Consider the following 16,940-nt stretch of genomic DNA (forward strand, 5'->3'; position numbering starts at 1 on the left):
AACTCGAATCGCGGCACGTCGCCCACCGGACGGACAATTCAGTCGTGACCCTCTCGGAACAACGCCGGGAGCTAGTCACGGGTGGGTCTTTCGACCTCACCACAATCGTGCCAATCGGCCACCCACGTAGGATAGGGTTGTTTGCCAAACTCGACCTACCTAAGTACCTACGCGGATGGTTAATCGGGCGATCGTACCTCGCCGCAGGTTGAGTTCGGACACGAACCGCTTAAGCGGTTCGTTCCGTACAGCAGAGATAACCGAGCGGAGTTATCATCGACCTCGACAGTTCAGATTAGTTACTGGGAACTTACACCCACTACCAATCTCTTACGCGATGCAGGATGGAGAGTCAACAAAAGGAAGGAGACAAAGCAGAGCGGGAACAGTTCAACAAGTAAGCATTTTATTGCGCGACACACGGACACAAAGCAAGCACGTATATTCAGTCACAGTAATAATAATAAAAGGCACGTATTCAAGCACAGAAAGAAACAGTAAAAAAGAGATACTACCGACACACGGAAACACTTACGCAGTTGCACTTAACAGACGGCGCCACCACAAGCATTTACACAAAAAGCAAAGGAAAAAGAAAGCCCCACTCATAGGCGAGGAGGCAGACAGGTCTGTCGACCAAATGTACGTGAATCCTTGAGGATCGGCCAGGTCCACGAGACCGGGGAGGTCTTACCCGCGTCCTCGTGACGCGATGGTGGGCAAGCCGCAATGTTCGCGCCGCTGCACCCCGACTCCGTGCCCTGGCGTGGTCGGCGAGTCCTCTCCGGCGTGCTCTGCGCGAGCTGTCCCGTTGGCACCACGTTGAGGGTGGGGGGGGGGGACGGGGGCCCCCTCGGCACTATCTCAGCGCAAGTGGGGGGGGGGGAAATCGTTGATGCTCAGGGAGAGGGGTATGGCTGGCTGGCCTGGATCTCGCGACGAGTCAAGAGACCCCCACACCGCAACCTCGTCGCCATCCGCCGTCTACCCTGTAACTCTTCCGCAACTTCTCTCCAAGCTCAACTTCACCCTCTTTTAGTTCCACACTCCCGCGCGCGAGTCGCCTTGCGCTCGTATCTGTATAGGTCTCAGGAGGAGCCGATATGCAAATATGTGGATCAAAACGCGATTGGAGGTGGGGCCACGCCACCCTCTCTTCAGCCATTGGTCGGGCAAAAAGGGGCGTGAACCTCCCTTGATCCGCATATTTGCATAAACGGACTTCACATACACGCGCTTGGAGGCGGGGCCAAGCCGCCTCGCGTTCGCCCATTGGACGGAGGGGAAGTGGGCGTGAAGCATTTTGGATCCGAGTTTTCCCCTGGAAAGGCCGCCATTCGCGCTCACGGCTCGGTGCGTTTGGCACCAATCGCCGAACGGGCCCTCGACAGCCCGACGTTCAGTGTTCACAGGTGGTGTGGTTGTTGGTTGTGAAGGAGAAAGGCGAAGGTGGTGGAGGGTTTTCTGTGGTGGTTTTATGGTTATAGTGTTGTTTGGGAATGGCGGTGAAGCGATGTTTGCGGGATGGAGTTGTGAAGGTAAAGGTAGTGGCTGTTTGCGTTGTTGGTGGCTTAATGGTCGAAAATAACAATAGATAAAGAAAAAATGGCTAACTGAAGCATCGCAGCCCGAATGGATCACTTACCTTCCCTCTATACAACGGGTGTGGGCTAACTCCAGATGGACTTATCGATATATCTCACCTGAGGACTCTTTATGGTGTAATGCGAATTTCCACAACCGTAACACGACCCCCTCCCCTTTTTACAGACTCGTCCCGAGTCGTCAAATTCTCGTGTACCATCATATGTCGTTCTCCCCTAATACGTTTTACCTTCGGATTCCTGAGTGCGACATTCATGTTATTTGTCTCCCAAAAATAAATAACCTACAGGCTGAGTAATTAACTAAACAAACCCACTCATACAGACGACTTAAATAAAATTGCCGGCGCTAACACATACATGCCGGGGGCGCACTCATATTTACAATACATCTTAACACCTTAACCTTAAAATTCAAAATTTACACTAACCATGGCCCAGGATCAATGAACCCCCGGCCAGGTCCACGACACCATGGAGGTCTTACCCGCGTCCTCGTGATGCGATGGCGGGCAAGCCGCAATGTTCGCGCCGCTGCGCCCTGACGCCGTGCCTGGCGTGGTCAGCGAGTCTTCTCCGGCATGCTCCGCGTGAGCGGTCCCGTTGGCACCACGTTTCGGGTGGGGGGGGGAACGGGGGGCCCTCGACGCTATCTCAGCGCGAGTGGGGGGGGGAATCGTTGATGCTCAGGGAGAGGGGTATGGCTGGCTGGCCTGGATCTCGCGACGAGTCAAGTGACCCCCACACTGCAACCTTGTCGCCGTCCGCCGTCTTCCCTGGAACTCCTCCGCAACTTCTCTCCAAGCTCAACTTCACCCTCTTTTAGTTCCACACTCCTGCGCGCGAGTCGCCTTGCGCTTGTATCTTTATAGGTCTTAGGAGGAGCCGATATGCAAATATGCGGATCAAAACGCGATTGGAGGCGGGGCCACGCCACCCTCTGTTCAGCCATTTGTCGGGCAAAAAGGGGCGTGAACCTCCCTTGATCCGCATATTTGCATAAACGGACTTCACATACACGCGCTTGGAGGTGGGGCCAAGCCGCCTCGCATTTGCCCATTGGACGGAGAGGAAGTGGGCGTGAAGCATTTTGGATCCGAATTTTCCCCCGGAAAGGCCGCCATTCACGCTCGCGGCTCGGTGCGTTTGGCACCAATCGCCGAACGGGCCCTCGACAGCCCGACGTTCAGTGTTCACAGGTGATGCGGTTGTTGGTTGTGAAGGAGAAAGGCGAAGGTGGTGGAGGGTTTTCTGTGGTGGTTTTATGGTTATGGTGTCGTTTGGGAATGGCGGTGAAGCGATGTTTGCGGGATGGAATTGTGAAGGTCAAGGTAGTGGCTGTTTGCGTTGTTGGCAGCTTAATGGTCGAAAATAACAATAGATAAAAGAAAAATGGCTAACTGAAGGATCGCAGCCCGAATGGATCACATAAATTCCCTCTTTACAACGGGTGTGGGCTAACTACACATGGACTTATCAATATATCTCACCTGAGGACTCTATGGTGTAATGCGAATTTCCACAACCGTAACAGTATGCTTAACACTCGGTTGTCGAAATTCTGGTAAAAATCGGATCTTTTATGAGAGGTTTGGTACAGAATCATCGGAGAAACTTCTGGTTTGCGTCGCTACCTTCTCTCGAGACAGCTTTTATTAGACAAGCTCAGAGGTGAAGTTGACGATTTCGTAAGTACCAGTCTATGACTGCTTGTTTATTAATTCTCAGACACAGCTATCACCACATTGACACGTGGGACATGAGCAACAATGAGATTGTTCAGTCGACAGAGGAGGCGAAATATATGTATATATATATTTTTCATTCTTGTTTGTGAGTGAGAATGGGACTTCAGGGCCAGATATTCATCATTAGCTGCGAATTTTTTTTTTTTTTGAGAGGAAATTGCCAGTCCGACCTAAATATTCATTAATTTAATTTAATTCTCTTTATTGTCCGCGTGAAACACGGAAACTTTTCATCACACCCTTTTCGCATTCACATTAAACTTGTGACTGCGGTAATATGATTTGTGGAGAAATCTTTTTCATTCTCCTGTTTTACTTCGAACGCTGTATGTTCACCATGACGATGTAGTGAGCATTAAATATTCACTCATGTTATCCGTTATTTATTGTGTAACTTGCGTTGTTTTGTGTAATTAATGTTTTATATATGTATATATATATATATATATATATATATATATATATATATATATATATATATATATATATATATATATATATATGTTTTTTTGTGTTTGTGTCTGAAATAAAACAGAAGTGGTGAATTTGAAGAAAGATTCAGTGACGTCACGCGGCTTCCGTGACTTGGTTTTGGCGCGTTGTTTAAACATCAAGAGAGGTCAGTCAGCGGAAGTTGTGTGACGAAACGTTTTGGGTTTCATTTTATTTTATTCACACTGTTCTATCTTCACTTTGATGCCATTCAAAAAAAACAAAACATTTTGCCGGGAAAAAAACATATGAATAACGATAGAGAAGGGTAATTTACGAGTTGATAAAGATGTGCATCTCGAATTATTATTAAACAATACGATTCGCGTGTTTCATGCAGCAAGCATGGACGATGTGCAAGATGATTTGCAGAGACGACGTGCGAAGGAGGTAAGGGTTCATGAACAATGTTTGTGTGTGTGTGTGTGTGTGTGTGTGTGTGTGTGTGTGTGTGTGTGTGTGTGTGTGTGTGTGTGTGTGTGTGTGTGTGTGTGTGTGTGTGTGTGTGTGTGTGTGTGTGTGTGTGTGTGTGTGTGTGTTTTTACAATGAGTACGAGATTCCCTTTCAAGGAACTTCGACGCAGTTGGAGGCCATGCGGCCCATCAAAGTCTGCGCAATTATAACCAACCTACGGTTGTTTGTTCGTGCTATGTCCTTTTTTTTTTTAATGCTGAGCGTCAAGCAAGGAAGCAGCACGGAGCCACTGACATCCCATTCCCAGACTCATTGTGGATGGTCCAACCATTGTCCGTTGCACGACCGAGTCTGGTTCGAGTACGTACAGTACGAATGGGTGTGCACCAGGCTTGTGCAGCACGAATCGACCGCATCCGTTTTCTTTTCGTTTCCATCGAGAACATTGAAGAAGAATTTCCCTTTACTCCGGTACAGATGCCAATCGAAGGGGGTTATCCGTGCTCTATCCATTAAATGCTGAGAGTTGATCAAGGAAGCGGCATGAAGGGTAGTCTCGAGTAGGCCTGAGGCGGGGCCAGAATTGAACCGCCCATTTCCAACTGAGTGGCACGCTCGAACCACTCTGTTACGTTACGTTACGTTACGTTACGCTCGCGTTCGACGTTATAATAACGCCATCCATTGTCGTCATTACAAAGAGAAGTGAAAAGCCGATTTATTTGCAAAAAGATTGCATAAACAATTTGAGGATTAATTGTTCGGATGTTACGACTGAAATGGGTCGGTTGGGTTTATGAATCGATTGAATCTTTTAATTAATGCGTGAGTATACATTAATTACCTCCATTCAATAATTACCTCCGCCACCCAAGGTGGACCAGGGTTACATTTTCACGTCTGTCTGTCTGTCTGTACTTGTTTGTGAGCATGATATCTGAAAAAGTTCTGGATGGATTCGGCCGAAACTTGGAGGACAGGTTGAATGTGCGACCAGGACGAACTGATGATATTTTGGTGAAGATCCGAATCCTAGAATTTTTATAGTGATTCTTCACCATTGATAGATTGGGCCAAAAACTATGTACAGTACGTTTAGCAAGCATGATGTCTCAAAAAGTTATGGACGATTCGCATGAAACTTGGTGGATGAGTGGGGTAGGTGAGGAGAACAAGCTGATTATCCCACCCCCTCCCTCTCCCGGAGGGAGGGAGCGGGATATTGTAATCGTCCACTTTGTTACTTACGAAATCTTTAGATTTCGTAAGCATATTGATGACTTCCGTCCTCTGTTTGTGTGTTTGTGTGTTTGCTTGTAGTCACGATAACTCGAGAACGGAAGAAGCTACCAATGTCAAATTACACCACGTGATTCAGGAGGGTGATGGCTAGCGCTGATTAGATTTTGGTCAAAAAGCGGTCAAAGGTCAAGGTCACAGTGAGGTCAAACATTCGATTTTTGATGGTTTGGTACAGAATCATCATAGAAACTTCTGGTTTGCATCGCTACCTTCTCGAGAGAGAGCTTTTATTAGACAAGGTCGGAGGTCAAGTTGACGATTTCGTAAGTACCAGTCTATGACTGCTTGTTTGTCTGTTTGGCTGTTTGTTTGTCTGTCTGTTAGCAACTTTACAGCAAAACGGCTTTAGCAAACACTATCAAATTTAATCCACAGGTGGGCAATGAACCTTGGACGACCCCATTAACTTTTGGGTCCAATTGGATCAAAGGTCAAGGTCACGAAAAGATCAAAATCGTTTTTTGCTCCTAACTTCGTCAAAAATGATCTGATTTACTTCAAACTAAGCTTATAGTGAACCTTATTCTATTTGTCACTTATAATCCTACCCATTCCTGTAGTGAAAAATGCATATTTGTGAAGATCGGTAGGGTCCAAAGTTTTGTGGGTCATGGTCATCGGTCAAAATTACAAATTTTACATTAGCACCAAAACATGGTTACGAAAATACAACTTTACAGGAAAACGGCTGGCTCAAACACTGTCAAATTGTATCCACAGGTGGGTAATGAACCTTGGACGACCCCATTAACTTTTGGGTCCAATTAGGTCAAAGGTCAAGGTCAGGTCACGAAAGGTCAAAATCGTTTTTCGTTCATAACTTCGTCAAAAATGGTTTAATTGACTTCAAACTAAGATTAAAATATTCCTTATTCTATTCCTTTTCATCAACATTCAGGTTAAGGATGTATCAAATTTAAATTTGATCCCCAAAATAATTTTATGCCTTAAATGGGTGGGATTTGTTGTGCCTGGCACCACATGTTTGATTTGTTTTCGGGTCTGAATCCAGATGTGGCCTATCAGTGGGATGCAAAACGTAAAGTGCTCATCCCGAGCGGAGGTATGCGCTCTCCTCTAGTGCCATTCTAGTTTTGTATTATGGCGATCTACAGCTACTCTGTTTAATCTGACGAGCCCATCTGGCATTACAGTAAACTCGAATATCATGGGGTTTGTGTTCCTGGAAAATACTGTGATTGTTAAAACCAAGGGCCTATGGGAATAATAACTAAGGTTTGCTTTACTGATTGTTGGTCGAAGTTAAAGACCCAATGGTGTCTTTAGTGAAGACGAGGCGAGATATCGCTGGCACCCAAAACAAATTTACAAATTCCTACCATGGCTGATTGCTATGAAGGCAACAACAAACTGCTCGGCATAATCTTTGCCCAGGTATCATCAATGATCTGTTAAGAGATCATACATTTTATTGATTGAGTAATAACATTTTCCTTTTCATATTTTTGTGAAGGCAACTTGCATGACATTGAATCTTGCATTAGACCGTGTTGTGTCCCTGAATTGGGCAATGAATAATCTACGCAACAGATCACCATCGCTTTGAATGAATATTGAAAACGAAACGTTTTTTAAAATCTCGAAATACCTTTGTGCAATGTGATTTCTTCTGACGTTAAGGTTTACTACCTCTGTGTGTATGCAGTCCGTGCAGAAAGCCAAAGAAGAGGCCCGGATTGGAAACTTGGCAGAGAGTTTGCATCATCTTCGGGTGGCTTATCGTATCAGCCCAACTGAAAAGATTAAAAATAACATTTATGCTTTGGAGGTGAGGTGACTCTAATTCACTCCTGACCATAGAAAGGACAACTGGAACTCGAGGTGCATGACAACAGTAGTTTGTTTTGGTTATTAAAAAAAAAAAAGGTTTGCCTGATCCATCCTCTCTTCCTCAAGTCTTCTACCAAATTGTTACCTTCCTTTCTCATTTTCCTACTCTTAAAGAATGTAAAAAAATTCTTTTCTTGAAAATTTTTTTAAAATTATTATTCTTTCCTCTGTTTTCCATCCAGTAATATAATGATCCTTGCCTGCCAACTCCTCCCAATTCATGATGGGCATCCCACCTCATCCACTGCTACAACTCGATTTATAATATTAGCAGCAATATTAATGTTGTTCAGGTTGTGCTAATTCCTGTCTGGCAGTTGTGAGGCTGAATAGCTCAATAAGTAGCTTCAATGGTGGTGAGCCTAACGATGTACATTCTATTCACACAGGAAGCCGTCAAGATGAATGAAGAGGTGGTTGAAGGTGATGAGTTTGTGAATATTTTGGACAGTGGGTTTCTGCTTTACCATGAACTCCATGACAAGCTTTATCCATATCAGCGTGAGGGTATTGTTTGGCTGTACACACGACATTGTGAACAGCGTAGAGGCTGCATCCTGGCAGATGACATGGGGTAAGAAACTATTTTGAGTCGATGGATGTTCTTGTTCATGCTCCTCAAACTAATGGGGAGCATGATGACTTTGCATTGCAATGTCATATTTGTAAGAGGCAAGGCAATGACTAGTAGATACCGAGTCTATACCATTACCTGCCATTTATCCTGGATTGTTTGGAAGTTCTGTATTTTGTCATAATTTGCCTTTTCATAACAAACTGTCCTTGGCGGCGTGATTTCCATCCATTTTGATGTCTCCTCCAGCTGAGAGCTGGAAGTGTGTTTTTCATTTGTCCGTTATGTTTTTCTTTCTTTTTAAAAAAAATATTTTTGTTACAATGGTAAGTTGTGAACCACTGAAGGGATTTCTACCAAACGTGGCACAAGTATTGACTCAAATACAAAGATGAACGGATTACATTTTGGTTCAAAAGATCAAAGGCTGAAGGGCGTGTGCCCTTTAAATGAAAATCTTTGTTACCGTAATATCCTGTGAATTGAAATGATTTCAACCAAACTTGGCACAATTATGGACTGTAATACAAAGATGAATTGATTCAATTTTGGGTTCAACAAGTCAAAGGCCATGTGTTCCTGGAAAATCATTTTACAGATCATAACCTGATTTAGAAGCCTCTGATATTGTCTCGCATTCTCATCAAATTTTTGGTTCACGAGTCGGTAAGTGACCACTATATTCGTTATGGGTGTCTCTGTCTGTCTGTCTGTCTGTCTGTCTGTCTGTCCCGAGCATAGCTCCATGGGTTTTGATCAGATCCTGATAAAATTTGGGTGGGAGGTTTATATCATGATCTAGTTGTGTTTTCCTGAGAATGGGCGGAGCCACGCCCAAAAAAAACGTTTTTAGGGGGTAGCCGGTTTCAAGTTACATCTTCTCCGAGGGGGTTTGTCGAATCTGGCAGGGGTTTCGGTATTTGGTTAGCCCAATGGCACCTGCACAGCCCCACGGAGCTCGATTTTTCATTTTCGTCACAAGGTCACGAACTTAGAAAATGTCAAAAAAAAAAAAAAAATTGGGCATTGAGCTCCGAGGGTTTTCAACTGTTTCGAATGAAAGTTGGTATGCATGTAGTGCTCTTCGAGTACTACAACTTTCATCTTTTACGTTTTTCCCGATTCCTGCCATAAAAAAAGGCGAACTACATTTAGGATTTCGCAATTCGTGGTCGATTTGTAGTGCTCTTCGATTACTACAACTTTCATCATTTACGTTTTTCCCGATTCCCGCCATTTTGCCCGTGGCGTCCCCTCGAAGGTCAAAAAATAAAAAAGGCGAACCGTGTGTATTGCTCGTGAACTATCGCCGTCTCCAGACTTGTATTTATTTATTATAGTTTCCTATTGATGCAAAATTTTACGTTCAGTTCATCTTTTGTATGCACTTTTCTGTGATGCTGGTGTTTGGAAACGTAAAATCGTATACTGTAAAATACTTATCTTTCATTTCGATCTAACTTTCACACTTTTCGCTGTCAATTAAGTTCCGTGAAAGTTTGATGTGAAAGAACAATAAAAATGGAGATTACAGGATGCAAGGGGTAATTTTGGAGCGTGTCACACAGGAGAAGGATCTGAGGGTGGAAATAGATACGGGAGGTCAGCAGGCAGCACAATGCCAGGCAGCTATAGGTAAAGCAAACAGGGTTTTAGGTTGTATTCAGAGGGGGATCATTTATAAATCAATAGAGGTGGTGTCAACATTGTACAGGAATTTAGTGAGGCCACATCTCGAATATCGTGTGTCGTTCTGGTCACCAGAGTTCCGGAAGGACATAGATGCCATAGAAAGGGTTCAGCGCAGGGCTACTAGATTGATTCCAGGCCTAGCTAAACTCAGCTATGAGGAGCGGCTGTAGTACAGCGGATAAGCACAATAATTGTGCGTTTTATGAGAAAAGCATGAATTTTCTGACATAGTGAATACCATCTCTATTATAATACCAAGCTTGCACACTAAAAACTCGGCTCGCCATCACACGATCCCTATGAAATTGTTGTGGCACTTAGCGGACATGCCGACAATGTTTGGGAAGTCTTGGTGTTCCATAGAACCACTTGCATTTTGCACAATGCGTATTTTTGTCATTCCCCGTGTACGGTCTGTCGTCTGCTACCAGCTATGTTGTACTGCTATCCCGTGCATGTGCACGGGTATCGCTAGTAAGGTTTATTTTCAGATGTGGAGGGAAGTCAGATTTGACCTCTGAGGACCGTGAGAGGTCAAATCCAAGATGGCCACCAGTCTACTGGGTTTAATGTTCAAACGTGTTTAATTTTGGAACTAAACAGTATAAAAAAAACATTTTGAGGTGTCATTTCCAACTAAGTTTGGAATGGCCATTCATTTGGTGATACTTTTGAGATCGCCAGCAGCCAAGGAAATGCATTTTGATCAAGGTCAAATTACTTGTATAAAGTAATTACAAAGTGTAGAAAGGCTTGCAGCTGTGACCTGGTGTGCATGGCGGGTCTTGGTGACATGGCTGGCATGTATGAAGGAATTTGCTGTTCTGGAACTTGCAATGTCAGCCTGTACCAGGGCGTTTGTCCAGCCACTGTCTTCCAGCCAGTCTTCCAGCCAGTCTCCCAGCGACTTCAACGTAGCCATCTCGATGTGTAGACCACCGAACATGATCACAAAATGATTCTCCCCGTGAGTGGCTTGCCAGGCCCACTGGATTTCCTTAGCAAGAGCATACAGTGGTTGGGCAGCAGCAAGGACAGCAACCTGACCAGGGTTCATGTGCTGAACTGCTTCCTTGACGATGTCCATGGAGTGCCGTATCATTGCCACTGAGTGTGCGTTGTCAAGAAACAGAGGCAATAGTGCGTTGATTGCTGCAGGTGGGATGGCAGCTTGGTGTCCGTTAGCGTGGTATGCAGGCCATGATATCCTGCCATCCATGGTAGACTTTTCAACAGCTGTCTTGACTTTGCTGAGCCATGCATACTCATCTTCTGTGGCAGCTGCAGCAGCCAGTAGGTTGGAAGGTCTCACGCGACCTTGTACAGCCGGCGCACTAAAGTCCTTTGTCTTGAGGGCAGCGGGTGGCACAATTGTGTAGGCTGATGGCAGAGGTGTCACTGACTTGGTGGAACAGCCACACTGACTAATCACTAGTACACCACGATCAGTTCCGTCATTTGTGTGTGACGGATGCTGCATAAGCGAGATTCTGGTGCCGTGGAAGGAATCTTTGGCTGTTGCAGAACTTGGATTGTGGTCGATGTTGTCCACAGCCCCTGTTCTGAACAGTCCGTGACGCAAGTTTGGTGGACACACTACATCTTCCACCCTAAAGTGCTGGCAGACACCATTGGCAATGTCTGATGGAGTTGCAACAGCCTGTCATAGGAAACACATAATCCCAGATTGAACAGTGTGTCAACTAGCATTCTACTTCGTGTAACTGCATGGATCTTGAGGGACAGATAGAGTGGGAGTGGAGTTTCTCGGCTACGGCTATGACGTTCTGAGCTTGGTGATTCCACGTTCCTTGCATGCTTTACGCTGTTGAACACCATTAATTGGGAGATTGCTAGGGCAGGTTTTGTGGTGGTTGTGTGTACCAGCTGAGTCTGATGCTCGATGTTTGCCCCATCGAGTATCATGTTGACTAGAGCCAAGAGGGCTGGTGGCACAGCCTCCTGCTGGCAATTTGCCTGGAACGACCCATCAAAGGAGAAACTTGAGTCAAAGATCTCTTTGCGCACCACCTGTGCTGCTCGCATTAAGTGCATGGCATCACTGTCATGATGACAGGCCATCATGAGGGCTGGTCCAATGTCCTTCTCAAAACTCAGGTTGTGTCTCTTCCCTGTGAATATGCCCTCAGATCAGGAAGCGCAGTAAACAGTCGGTTTTTCAGTCTGGTGGTGTGAATCCGTTTTGCTACAGTCAGTCCAAGCTGCTCCAGTCTGACCTTGTACAGCTGAGCGATGTCTGTCGGTCTGAACACAGGAGCACTGCCTTCATCAGTGTTCATGTCTTCCAAGTATGCCACAAGCTCAGCAAAGGCTATGCCATGCAGGCAAGAATCATCTCCACCATTGGCTTTGGGTGCAGCCTGCCTGGCTCTGTTGTACAGTGAACGCAGACAGTGGTGATGGTACTTGGCCTCAATGGCCATCATGTCCCCTTCTACAAGCTTGGCCAAAAGAACAGTGTCCTCAAGTTCAAGGGCACACTTCCGCACATTTGTGTCGATGTTGTAGGTTGATGCATTATGTAAATCTACAGAACCAGCAGGCTCATTGCAGAAGAAACAAGTAGGCTCTGTGGACTGTGGATGGCTGTGAGCAGATCGAGTGTGCACAGAAGAGGTACTTCGTTTTCCTGTAGTCAATTCTCCCCGACTTTGCTCGTCAAACGCCTTTTTGTTGAAGTATAGCCGGCATTTCTTGGGCCACTCAGCCCCGTGTGTCTTCAGACTGGATTATATGCCATTTCCGTCATCCAATCGCTCCAGGTGGAGGTCCATTGGCATGTGCTGAAGGGAGTGGAACCGGAGAAGGTCTTCTGCCAGGGATGCATAGCCACTATCAACGGACTGTTTCGTTGATCTGAGAGGACACTGCAAAGACTCATGTGTTACTACTTGGCAGAGGACACAAATGTCCCAGTTAGTGCTGGGGGGTGGCTTGGATTGCTTGGATTTAGAGGGTTGGGTAGGGTCCATCAGGAAGTGACGCTTCGGCATGGTTGCGATGAAATCACCATGGCAGGAGAGAAGATTCTGAAAGACAAAAACGCAATGAAAGCACCAACTACCATACCACGTTTTACATCTAGGCTATCTTCTTAGATACATGTCAATATCCAGGATTTCTTTATTGGTAAGGGTCAACAAAACTTATAACTCTACAGATAATGCATCTATACCCAGCTAGTCTTAGCATGGATATACACAATACATAACTGCGCCACATCTGCCTCAAGCACACCCCTCTGAGGGGCTAAATAACTAAATTCGCCACAATGACACCACTCGGTATTCATTTGCAAATTTCAACTGATTGCTTAGCTTATTTTTTGATAAATTTTTACCTTGACCTTGAGCTAAATTTATTTCCTTGAATTCTGACATTCTCAAAGGTATCACCAAATGAATGGGCATCCCTAATTTAGTTGGAAATGACACCGTAAATGTTTTTCTGTGCAGTCTGGTTCCAAAATTAAGGACGTTTGAACATTAGACCCGGGTGACTCGCGGCCATCTTGGATTTGACCTCTCACTGTCCCCTCAGAGGTCAAATCTGACTTCCCTCCACATCCGAAAATAAACATTATAGTATGACCTTACTATGCTCGAAATTTCATGCTTTTCTTATAAAATGCACAATTTGTTAAAATATGAGAGCTTATCCACTGTACACGACTGGAGACAGGGCTTCATTCACAAGAAAGGGGGCGGTTATGAGGTGATATGATGGAGATGTTTAAGATAATGAAAGGTAGAGATAAAATAAGTGCAGATGAATTATTCAACAGAGTAGACAGTGATGGGACCAGGGGCCATAGACTGAGAGTAAAGAAGAGGAGAGTTAAGACGGTAGCAAGGCAGGGTCTTTCACTCCATCCATCCATCCATCCATCCATCCATCCATCCATTGGGACCATACTCTGTGCAGAGCGTTGGTGCTGCTGAAGCAGTCTCCTTAGCTATTGGACACAATCCTGGATGGGACACCACTCCGACACAGTGTACCAGCATGCTGGTACTCATATTGCCGACCTCGGAAGGATGACAGGCAGTCAGCCCCACCTGGTATTAATTAAACAGCCAAGTGGGATTTGAACTCAGGATCCCAGGATCCCAAGCCCACCACTCTAACCATTAAGCCAACACCAGGCATGCTTTCACTCAGAGAGTAGTTGATGCATGGAATGACCTCCCTGGAAAGGTAGTGGCAGCAGAAACGGTAGATAATTTAAATTAGAATCAGATAGGTACCTGGAAGTTATGGAGATAGTGATATGGGGATGTTGATAAAACTTTTCGGTAGTTTGAGCATTGATGGGTGACTGTGTTCATGTGTACGGAGTGCTGTTGGTGGGGGTCTTGTCAAGGGGGGGTTGTGTTGTTGTTGCGTTTTTAAACCAAGCCCATGCCCCCTCCCTCGAGTTTAGAAAAGGAAAAAATAAATAAATACAAAAACTACAAAAAAAATTTATTTCATTAAATAAAAAAAAAATTTCTTGCATTTTCTTCCTTGGAGCTTGTGTAGAATGGTTGGTGTGGTGTTCATGCAAGCATGATGGGCTGAATGGCCTCAACCTGTGTTAAAAAAGTTAAGTCCAGTGATGCCAGTTTTTGGATTGTGCTGAGCTCAACAAAAAAAAATTCCGAATCACTTTATATTTAACCAAAAATTAGGGTATATTCGGCTTCGTTGTATTTTTGTCATCAAAATTTTAATTTAAAATTGCTATTGCTGTCATTAGATCACATCGCATAAAAAAAATCAAGCACTTACTTTCCCAGCTGTTCAAACACTGCGTTGCTCAAAATATCAGCAAGACAGACAAGAAATGTGCACTGCAACGTTCTGTACTCCAGTACTAAAATATATTACAAGTACTTCTTTTAGCCTTGTCTAATTTGTAGCTCACCTAGAGCATTGTTCCAGGGAGCTTATGGGATCGTGCGTCGTCTGTCCATCCATCCATCCACAAATACTTGCAGCTTCTCTGAAACTACACATATGATTTTGATGAAACTTTACCACAACCTTCACCACCATGTTTGTTCCAAAGTTTGTTCATGGCATTACAAAAGAAATCGGGCTGTGAGGGGGTCTATGAGGGGGTTGCACCCCAAAATAGATATTTGTTTTCTTCTCAGAAACTACACGCACAATTCCGAAGAAACTTTGCCACCACCTTCATCACCCATAATGTACTAAAGTTTGTTCACAACATTAAAAAAATGGGGTCTATGCGGGGGGCGGGCGGTTGCCACCCTTAAAGAGGTATTTACTTTCTTGTCAGAAACTACACACACACAATTTTAATGAAACTTGACGACACCGTTTACCACCCTTGATGTACCAAAGTTTGTTCACGCTATTTAAAAAAAATTAGGATCGAAGGGCATTTACAGGGGGGTTAGGAGGAGGAGGAGGAAGGAGATTGGGACCGTACTCTGTGCAGAGCGTTGGTGCTGCTTAAACAGTCTCCTTGGCTGTTGGACACAATCCTGGATGGGTCGCCACTCCGACATAGTATACCAGCATGCTAGCACTCATTTTGCCGACCTCGGAAGGATGACAGGCCGAGTTATCCCCACCTGGTATTAATTCAACAGCTGAGCAGGATTTGAACTTTGGACCCTTGGATCCAAAGCCCACCACCCTAACCATTAAGCCAACACCATGCTTTATTTGATGGTGTAGATTCATGTCGGACAGAGCCAGTTGTTTATGTACAGCCAATGATGGTAACGCCACAGCAAAACATCCAGAGTCTTCTGTAACACCAGCAACATGTTTGGGACGAATATATATATATATATATATATATATATATATATATATATATATATATATATATATATATATATATATATATATATATATATATATGAGAACCTCTTTTATCTGGAACTAGCAGCGGTATCCGGTGTTGCCCGGTTCTATTCGTGTTGGCATTTTGAAGAAATTTAATTTTTTTTTTCAACTTTTTTGTGGGTTCCCAAAACCTTCTCCGCACCCACAAAGGAATGGGGTTAAGGAACATTTATTATTGCATTTCACAGAGCTACAAATGCTTTGCCACAATAGAGTTATTAATAAATAAAATAAAAACAATTCCCCAAAAAATCCAATTTCTTTTGTAAATTTTTTTGGGGGGGGTGCTAAAGCACTCCCAGCACTCATTGATGAACCTCTGAAAGGCTGACAAAGATCCATTTGGCCATCTCTGAAAAGAATGGCCACACACACACACACACACACACACACACACACACACACACACACACACACACACACACACACACACACACACACACACACACACACACACACACACACACACACACACTTCTCTTATAGTGAGACCCAAGGGTGTTCAGATGGTCAGACCCAAGGGTGTTCCGGATAAACAACATTTTTGTTGAATGGATTGTGTATATATATATATATATATATATATATATATATATATATTTAATGGATGTTATGTTGAGTTGTACCTAAACCTTAACACCAGCACAGCATGCATCTTATTGGCCCAAACTCTTTCTGTAAAATCAGCGGATAATTGATCTTTTACCACTCTTACTGCTGTTGCTATCATTGCTACCATTTCTTGCATCCTTAATAGGGGTAGAAGAAAGCTTTGGATCAATATAGTCCCACTTAGTGGTGAACCTCCCTTCATTCTCTGTGTATTTTGACTCTCCCCGATGCTATGGTGGATGTGTAACAAACGAGTTAAACGCAGTTCAGTTTGTTTGTGTATTTATTTTTGTGAATGTAAATAAAAATGGAGAGGTGTCACATATTTGAGAATGATGTGCATGCTGGTTATATAATCACACTGTGGGAGTTTATTACTCCCACCCTCCCCTCATTCTTTGTGTATTTTAATTCACCCTTTGTAGCCACTGAGAACGATGTTTATGTGTAATAACCGTTGCGAAAACCCAACTGAATTGGATTGGAACCTGGAATTTTTTGCTGGGTTTTCAATGAAGTCTATATCTGGCTCTGCTGAGTTTGATTGTGGTTTTCACAAAGGTATTTTCTGTGTCTGAAACCTCATTTTAATATTGGAAGAGCAATTTGGAATGAATAAACTGAAGGTGTTTGGCTTTTTGTTGAGCAACTCGGTGATGTTTTATTTGGTTGATCATGAAATACGGCCTGGCTCAGTATGGATTGGTTTTGTTCAATGATAGCCTTTCAACAGACCGCTCCAAAAACCCAATAAAACTTGTAATTTT

General features: G+C 44.2%; 1 protein-coding gene and 1 pseudogene across 1 annotated transcript in view; one reads left to right on the forward strand and one right to left on the reverse strand.

The window, feature by feature from the left end:
* Positions 1-16,940, forward strand: part of ERCC6L (ERCC excision repair 6 like, spindle assembly checkpoint helicase) — a 148,091-nt gene that overhangs the window by 2,309 nt on the left and 128,842 nt on the right. The window contains exons 2-5 of the mRNA XM_085859108.1: positions 3,888-3,971; positions 4,185-4,234; positions 7,228-7,350; positions 7,802-7,986. Of these exons, the coding sequence (XP_085715234.1) occupies positions 4,190-4,234; positions 7,228-7,350; positions 7,802-7,986 (353 nt within the window). The 5' untranslated portion in view covers positions 3,888-3,971; positions 4,185-4,189. The remainder of the gene's footprint in view (positions 1-3,887; positions 3,972-4,184; positions 4,235-7,227; positions 7,351-7,801; positions 7,987-16,940) is intronic.
* Positions 9,939-13,252, reverse strand: LOC147010753 (uncharacterized; annotated as a pseudogene).

Source organism: Eptatretus burgeri, chromosome 16 (assembly GCF_056783735.1).
Source record: "Eptatretus burgeri isolate ZD-2024b chromosome 16, Ebu_testis_v1, whole genome shotgun sequence".
NCBI classification, from domain to species: Eukaryota; Metazoa; Chordata; class Myxini; order Myxiniformes; family Myxinidae; genus Eptatretus; species Eptatretus burgeri.